At 41.1% G+C, this 9,174-nt stretch overlaps 2 protein-coding genes across 2 annotated transcripts; both read right to left on the bottom strand.

The window, feature by feature from the left end:
* Positions 1-4,525: 4,525 nt before the first annotated feature.
* LOC101293194 (F-box protein FBW2-like) lies at positions 4,526-5,569 on the bottom strand. Its single transcript, XM_004298140.1, has 3 exons — positions 5,211-5,569; positions 4,728-5,131; positions 4,526-4,650 (listed from the first exon to the last, which is right to left on the bottom strand). Exons 1-3 carry the CDS (start codon positions 5,567-5,569, stop codon positions 4,526-4,528), a joined length of 888 nt encoding a protein of 295 aa, XP_004298188.1.
* A 1,076-nt stretch (positions 5,570-6,645) lies between these two features.
* LOC101293483 (beta-galactosidase 13-like) lies at positions 6,646-9,039 on the bottom strand. Its single transcript, XM_004298141.1, has one exon. It carries the CDS (start codon positions 8,953-8,955, stop codon positions 6,646-6,648), a length of 2,310 nt encoding a protein of 769 aa, XP_004298189.1. The 5' UTR covers positions 8,956-9,039.
* Between the last annotated feature and the right edge of the window lie 135 nt (positions 9,040-9,174).

Raw genomic sequence — 9,174 nt, forward strand, 5'->3', positions numbered from 1 at the left:
CTAATGGTCATCACTAGTTATTAATTATGATAAAAAAAGTACTACATTTAACAAATTTGGAATGACTACTCTACCCTTTATGTTATATACATCGTTCTTTTCTCTCTTTCTCTTTCATAAGAAATTTTATTCATACATACCAAATTTCTTAATGCATATTCTTTGTTTTTTTTTTTTTTGTAAGGTAGGAAAATACCATTGATCAACGATCAAAACAACCAAAAAGGTCAAACAAGAATAGTCCAAAGACCATACATGTAGATAGCAATGAAAAGTAAAGCTACATCTACGAAAAGAAATAACAACCTCAAAGCTATATCAAAAAAGGTGGATATGAAAACTAGAAAGCAAAATAACCTCCGGATCCCTAATAACAACTCAACTTCCAATCGAATAAAGCCTAAGACCCAATGGTGTACCTGTCATCGAATTGAGAGAAAGAGAGAAGCTATTAGAGATCAGAAGGGGTATTTCCTAGATGCACCAGAACCTACTCCTCCTCAGCCTCGGATTCGAGGCCTGTTTCTACATTGGCGCCCTCCAAACTAGGAGCCATAGAAAACTCCGGATCTCCATTCATTGTCCTCTTCTTGTTACGACTGCCACGAGGGCGGCCTCTCTTCTTAGGAGACTTTTTCTGAGGAATCCTTCCAAACTGGACTGGAACCTCTACGAGCTCACCAGAGAAGCTTGACTTTGGCTTCTTCAACATCAAATCAGTCCCAGCTGGACCATCTCCAGAAAGCCCAAACCCATCAGATTCAGACCCAAACCCAAACTTTCTTTTGAACCCAGAATCGCCTGGCCCAATCCTCAGAGGCCCACGAAACCCTCCCAGCCCAATACCGTTAGTCAACCCTAGTTTGAAACTAGGGTTTCCCGCCGAAAAAGTCGGGGGAGTAACAACCAGCGCAACCGCCTCCTCGTTGCCACTCATACCAACCTCCAACCCCGTCGGCGCAGCCTCATCCACCTGTAGAACCGGCTCCTTCAACAAACCATCCATTGACCGGCTCGCCAAAAGCTCCGCTTCGCAGTCGACGACGCTAACCACATTAACCATCGGTAACCCACAAATAGAGCCCTTATCGCAAGTACCTCCTCCATGCCCAAAGTATCCACAATCCTTGCAGATCCCATGAGCTCTTTCAACTTTGAACTCCAGCTTGACAGCTACCTCCGGTGAGTAGTCAAAAATGCGTTTGGCCGGAATCCGGTTTCGAACGTCCAACACAACCCTAACTCGTTGGATCTTCTCCTTCCTCTGAATCGGACCCAGATCCGCTCTCACAAAAACTCCCAACCCATTCACAGCATGGCTAAGAACCATGTTGTTCCTCATAGCAAAACGGAGTTCGGTGACCGAGACCCACACCTCCAAATAATGTAGAGAGACATCCTCCATCGGGCTAAGTCCGTCGTACTCCGCCAGGATAAGCATGCCACCGTTGAAAGAAAGACCACGACCCTCCTCCAACGATCCGGTCTCTCTCTGCCTTCGACTTGAATTGAAAAACAAAGCGACCCGATTCCTCTTCACGAACCAAAAGCTTCTCCTTCAGATTCCATGCCCCGGAGAGAACCGAGGAAAGGATAGGAGTCACCACCTGCTTGTTCGTTCTGATCAATCAACCACACAGGTAGAAGTGGGGATCGGCGTCCCCTGTTGAGATCCAGGTCTCTGTCTCGGTCATTTGGCCATCGTCAAGGAAACCCTAGTAGAAATCAAAGCTGTCACACCCCAATTTTCGAAGAATAAATTTTCAAAAATTTGGGCATGATAAAACTCAAAATCTTAATATCCCAAACCAGCTCAACAACTTCCAAACTAAAAACAAATACTGAAATTGTAAATGTCAACAAAACTTACAACCGAGTCAAACATTATATGTCACACCCCAATTTTCGAAGGATAAAATTTCAAAAAATTAGGCATGATAAAACTCAAAATCTTAATATCCCACAACCTGCTCAACAATTTCCAAACTAAAACAAATTCTGGAAAAGTACATGTCAATAAACTCATCAACCGAGTTAATCATTATATCTCCTTAATTATAATAACTTCCAAAAGTCTAGTAATAAACTACTTCGCTCACATGAGCTTAAAAACAACTGCCATAAAATACAAATAATGTGCATCGTCTAAAACCCAGCTTCTAAGTCACTGCCTCAACCCTGCTAATCATCACCTGCAGGTCTAACTCCTACACCATGAATTGGTGCACCGGGTTGTAAACAACAAACCCGGTAAGCTTTACAAGCTCGTATGAGTAAATCTATACTAAAAGACTCTAACCAACATCACGAGATAAAACCGGTAATTCCTGCTTTAGAACGTAGTTCAGGAATCACCTCAAAACAATAAAATTCAAAAGAGAGTAAATAAGAAAACACAACAATCAAAATCATAAGTGAATCCTGCAAAAAGGATAGTTTAGGAATTCCACTAAAAATCACACAAATAATATTAAAGAATCTCCTGCATTAAGTATAGTTTAGGAGATACTCAAAGCAAAGAATTTAAATGACAACACATAAGAACATCACACAATCATTTCTCTACTCTTACTTATGAGTTCGTCAACACTTAGTCATCCCCCATAAGTAACCAAACAAACGCGTACTCATGAGTTCGTTAACACTTAGTCATCCCCTATGAAGTACCGACAGACAGACTAGGGCTCTATACTGACCGTAACCAATCACCCGGCCAAGGCTTGGTTCCCGGTCCAACACGAAGGCTCTTAATCTAATGCACACAATCACCACTAAAGCACCATTCCACAACAAATGCACACAATCACCACTAAGGCACACATTCACAACTAAGACACACAATCACCACTAAGGCACCAATAATCACATCAATAGAACTAAAAATATTATAGTCACAAAACTTTAAAAATAATCATTTAAATAAGAAAACTTGTTTTCTCTTACCTATGAGTCGTTGACAATCAAACTCATATATTTTAAAACAAACAAAAACAAAATTTTTAAATCATTATTATCATCATCATAATCAAAATAATCATTAACATCATCATCAAAATAATCATTATCATCCTCATCATCATCATCATCATCATAATAATCATTATCATCTTCATCATAATCATCAATTATCATCATCAACAACAAAATAATCATTATCATCCTCATCAAAATAATCATTATCATCCTCATCATAATAATTTGGGTCCCAAAGGGAAACTTGGTGAGATTTTACTCACCTCAAATCCAGCTGCGTCTTCGCACGTACAACACAAACATATAACACAAAACCACACTCCACAAGTCACATATTAACAAAATTAATAACTTAATAACCATTTAAACAAAAAGAACATTTCACCCTTAATAATTCTTAACCCATGATTTGCCCAAAAAGGGACAACCTTCTTCCGAGACCTCTCAAGGTCGTCGAACACTTAACCACCTTCCCCCACTGCCTAACTTTGGAATCTCCTAGCTCAACACTTCGCACAAGTCTACAATAACATAGAATCTAACAAGCAAAACTTACTTAAACTTGACCTAATCTCATAATATATCAACATGCTCACAACAACAAGAACTAGCTAACCAAAGTAATTGAACCTACACACCCTGCCCAACGTGCCGCCACACGAGTGGGCCCTATGCGCCACCACAACAACTTCACAATCTCAACAAACTTCCAACAACAAACTTGTAGATTGAAGCATGGTGAGCATCTTTTATACTTGAAGGTTCAACCCGCTCGGCCGAAAACGGCCGGAAAACTCGTCGGAAAGTTGGAATCCACTACCGCCACTCTCCGCCGTGAGTTGAGCTTCAAGGCCACCAGCAGTCGAACCAGGACGCCAAGGAGCTTCTATCCCGACCGGTTTCCAGCCTTGTCGCCGTCGCCAGAGGTGAGAAATCCGGTCGGGTTGCAAACCGGGTCGCCGCCCTCACTGTTGGCGCTCGATTAACGCCGATCCGCTCGAGTCGTCCTCACTCACCAACACAGGGAGGATTGCGCCGAGGAGAGGAAGATTTTCTGACCGGTGCCGTTGTTTGGGTCAGCCGGAAAAGTCAGGTCGGGTCGTCCGGGTTCGGGTCGGGTCGGCTGGAAAACTTTGATACCGAAGGTATCGCGAGAGAGAGAAGAAAGAGAGAGAGGAATGGGTTCCGGAGAAAAAAGAAATGGAACCCTAAACTTTCTTATTTAACCCAAAAATCTCCTAAAGCCATGAACTTCCGTTTTACGCGTGCCACGTGTCTACGAACTCGTATCGTTGTGCTCTACAACTTTCGTGAAGGAAGTTTTTCGAGAAACCCAACGGATTAGAAAGTCAACTCTTGACCCTTCAAAACCAAGCATTTTCAAGAAAATAAAAACTCGACTACTTCCAGTCCGCTCACTACAAATCCGTACAACTCTTTTAGGTTCAGAATATGCCGATACATATGTCAAGCTAAGGAAAACTTATTCGAAATAGATCTGATAAGAGAACGCATGCATAAGAACATGCACCAAAATACATAAAGAGCTAAATCAAGGTTCAACCCTATCTTCAATATCAACCTCTCCCTCTCCCTCACCCTCACCCTCACCCTCTCCATCAACCTCTGCCTCTGCATCAATCTCTGCAAACATTGAACCTATTTCTTTGACTCGATCTTTCGTCAATGAAGAAAAAATTGATAAAAAGAAGACATATTAAATGGATGTTCAAAGCGCTCTTTAGATCCCTCACAGTGAAAGCTTTTGACATGAGAAGCCATCTTTGCTATTTCATCATCACCCTCATCGAAACCAATACAATCCTTGGCTTCCAACATCACAAGTTCTTTGCAGCCCTTCAGTAATATGATAAGATAATCCCGATCAATCTGTGCATCATTCAGGCTCAAAAGCTTAATATCAGGGATTAAGTTGACAATTGCCGTAGCCTCTTTCTTACCAATTTGGGCATTAGACAGTATCAAATGAGAAAAAAGCTTGCAGTGTTTGTTGACTACTGCAAGAACTCTGTCCAAATAAGTGCTGCAGCCCAAGGCCAACATGAACAAGTTCTTGAACTTGCCCATCAATTCCAGATCGATGTCGTCTTTCCACAACAAACATCTTGGTAAACCAAAAAACATAATGTTAGGGCACCTGAAACCACACAACATTTTCAGTAAAGTGTCGAAGGCATATCAAATATACAAATAATTACTTGAGAGAGAAAACATACTCATCTGTAACATATTCAAAGGCTTCTAGGGACGAGCATCCAGGTAGCTTGAGAGAAACAGCATTTCCTTGGCTACGATTGACAACAAACTTTATAAAGGCAGTTACAGAGAAGTGATCCCTATCAAGGCCAAATTCAGAAACAAATCTGTCAAAGATTGGATAATCACGTTCATTGTAAGGAAATTCAGGTTCAAAGTCCGGAAAGATGAGACTATTCCAGCAAGAAGGATTTAGTGTTTCTTTGTGCCATGACTTGCAAACAAAAGGAATATCCAAGAGTAGCGACTCCATATCAACTTTCTCAAACACTTTCACCAAACAGTCCTTATCTAAGTCCTCCCATTTTCGTTGTTCCATCTACAAAATTAAAAATGTAATCAATCAATATGCAATGTAGCTAGGTTTAGAAAAACAAACATCAATAGTCCGAAAAAAAAAATTGAAAGTAAAGAAATGGATTATGTTGAGAAAGGAACACCTTAATTAATAGAGGCCGGGGAAGAAGATAGGTAATGCTAGCTGGAGTGTACGTACAAGAAGCCCTTATATAACAAGGAGCAACCAACGCATTGAAAAGATTGGAATCGTTGGAAATGATAGAGTTAAATTGTGTTCCATACCATCAGTCAAAAGAAATTAGATGTACATTATATCAAATTTCACTTTACACTGTTCCCAGTGTTAATATAGTACTAAGATGAAGACTAATAAAGTCCGAGACTCTAAGATGAGTCATTCTAAACTAGAAAAAAAAAAAAAAAATAACGTACATAATTACATATCATTGAAAATGAAAGAGGAAAAATAAAACCACACCGTTTTGTTTGAACAAAAAAAAAAAAATACAAAAAACATACATCAATCATCCGAGATTTAAAATTCCTAATGTTAGCTTCAAGCCTTCAACAATATGTATTCGAAATGATCAAGCTAGGAAGAACTGCAGCAGTCTTTGAAGGCAAGCAAAGTTCTATTTGTGAAAGAAAAGCTTATAGAAGGTTGATCGGTTGCAAAGTGTAAACTGTAAAGCAATTCATTATAAAACGAGAATCATGTATCAACATCAAAGTATATATGTGGGGGCTTTTCAGATTCTTAATTTCTTATACATGAAGATTCATTTATTTTCTTATTTATTAATTATTATTATTATTTTGCGAAAGGAAAATTTTATGGAAGATGTAATTGGAGTGTTGACAAATTTTTGTGTATACTAGATGAACTAAGACTGTTAATTTGATGGCTTTAGTGGCTCACATATGAGTCTCTGATTTGTGAAATTTTTGACAAATATATGGAGATGCCTTGTACATAGTGTGATATATTCTTGGTCTTCTGAACATGGCACTGGGAAATTTAAACCAGCTTCTTTAGGGTGTTCTTTGTTTCAATCGTCATCCAATCACCCACAACGTGAAATGTATCCAGATTCTCTAAGAACACTTCACTTGAATAGCAAGAGTCTTCTTGATATCAGGGCATTCATCATTGTTCTTGAAGTAAACGTTGCGGTCGATCGGAACTACGCAGCTCGTGTTGCCCAAGCAGTGTTGTTCAACTACCTCCTTTGATACAGGGGAGTTGCATTTGCCCAAGGTGTAGCTTCCACATGAACCAGTAGGATCACCAAAGCTTGCAAACTCAACAGCTACAACCTTTTTGTAATTCGGACACTTCAACTCAGCGGATGTTCTTACAACATCTAACACAGGTCGGAAGACGCTGTTTTGTCTAGCCCATGACTTCACATTTGGAGGATGATACTCAGTAATGAAGCTGCAAATGGTATCTCTGTTGACAGTCACAATGTCAATGCTACTAGGCTTGGCTAGCTCCTCTTCCAAAACAACAAGCAAGTTTTTCCTAGGCTTGATGAATGATCTTGGGATGTGGTACTCAGATTGAGTAGGCTGCCCAAGAGGAGAGAGGAAGGAGATCCAGTGTCGACCGATGCTCTCACCATTCACCCAGATCATTCCTTTTCCCATACCAGTCATTCGGATCGCGACAGGATCATTCCCTTCAGGAGCATCAAAATATGTCTTGTACCATGTGAGAGCCTTTTTTGGTCCATTTGTTTCTCCCCATTGGACCTGTTTTGATCCCTCTTTTGTGAAGGCTCGTAGCTTCTCTCCATTTAAGCCAACTTGATGCCCCCAGCCATTTTGTGTGAGATCAAGAGTTCCAGTGTTCAATCCTAGAACTACTATGTCTTTAGGCCCTGCATATCTATGCTCCATGTACGCTCCGCTATCTGGAAGACCAACTGTCATGGCAAGCAAAGCTATTTGGTTGACCCCGGCCTTGAAGGACACAACTTTCTCAAAGACAAAGCTCTTCTCGTCATGGCTCCCATGTCCAGAACCAACATACTCACCATTGACAAACACCAGCATTGCGTGACCGAGACTTCCTACTCGTAGAACTGGTTGAATGCTTTTCTTCATGGACATGTCCATAGAATTCAACTCAAGGCTGGTTGTGTACCACGCATAGTCTGAGTTGTCTTTGAGCAAGCCGTAGAGCTCCAATGGTGTCCTATTATTGATTGGAATTTCCTTGGTGCTTGGAATGGGTTCCGGAGACTCCATCCATCTCATTTTATTAGCCAAATTTGATCCGACAAAGCTCCTTGCATTATGCTGCGATACGATGGTTTGAGTATTGTAGACCACAGTCTTGCAGTCAGGGAGGATGCTAATGGAATGGGGTGGAAGGTAATAGTCTTGTCCTCTCCAATTAACAATTGCTTCACTTCTTGAATTGTTGTTGGCCAAGAAAGCAGCACAGATTGAGGAGTTGCCCTTCAACTCATAGAAACGAGCCTCGATGTTTTTCCCTAAGTTTTGGACACCTGGAACCCCCCAAAGCAAAGGCTTCCTGCATAGTCTCAAAGCCTTGTGCAAGTCCTTGAGGTGACTCCACTTTGGGTCCCTTGGCAAACCATATTCATCAAGAGGTGCTTCGTCATAGTAGCGAGTTGTTGTGAAAATCGCACTTGTTCTTCCAAAATTAGTCCCACCATGGTACATGTAGTAGTTGGCTAGAGATCCATTCTTTGAGAAAAAGCGGGCAACCGAAAATGCAATATCTTCTGCAGGTCTTTGTGAAGCAGGATCACCAAATACTCGGTACTGACCTGTCCAGTTTTCAGTCCATAGAGCAGGCTTGTATGGCTTATTTGCTCCAGAGAAACTATCACCACAATGCCTTCCGTTACAAGTATTTATCGCCGGATCAGGAGCATCGGTCTGCTTGCACATGATCCATGGTACTCCAACATTTTGCTTTACGGCCATCTTTGCTGCCCATCTAACATAATTGCTTCCATTCTCTTCATATGCAAGCTGGATATGATTGTACTCGTTTTCAATCTGTGCCAATATGATTGGGCCTCCTTGAGGAGAAAACAGTTTTGCTTCTTTCAACTTGTTCACAATCATGGTCACATACTTCTTCATATAGTACTTGTATGGTGCATTATCAGTACGAAATATGAGGTCGGGGACCTCTCTCAGCCAATATGGAAGTCCTCCATGGTTCCATTCGGCTTGAATGAATGGCCCAACTCGAATGGTGACATACATTCCATGCTCTTGAACAAGCTTAATGAACCTCACCAAATCATAGTTTCCTGAAAAATTGTAGTGACCTTTCACAGGCTCGTGAACGTTCCAAAACACATAAGTTTGGATCACATTCAAGCCTCCATGTTTGGCCTTTCGGAGAAGATCAGGCCACATTTCTGGCGTGCTTCGTGTATAATGGATAGACCCCGAAAATAGAAGCTCCCGTTTGCCATTGATAAGAAGTGACCTCCTATCATATGTTACTGGCCCTGTTTGAAGCCGATGCTTCCCACCATGATCACCACCACCTTGGCTTTCTGTGTGGGCTAATGCAACGGAAACAACCAAGGAAAGAAGAGCTGTTAAGTGCAACCTGCATCTTGGTGCCGCCAT

This window comes from Fragaria vesca, linkage group LG4, assembly GCF_000184155.1.
Source record: "Fragaria vesca subsp. vesca linkage group LG4, FraVesHawaii_1.0, whole genome shotgun sequence".
NCBI classification, from domain to species: domain Eukaryota; kingdom Viridiplantae; phylum Streptophyta; class Magnoliopsida; order Rosales; family Rosaceae; genus Fragaria; species Fragaria vesca.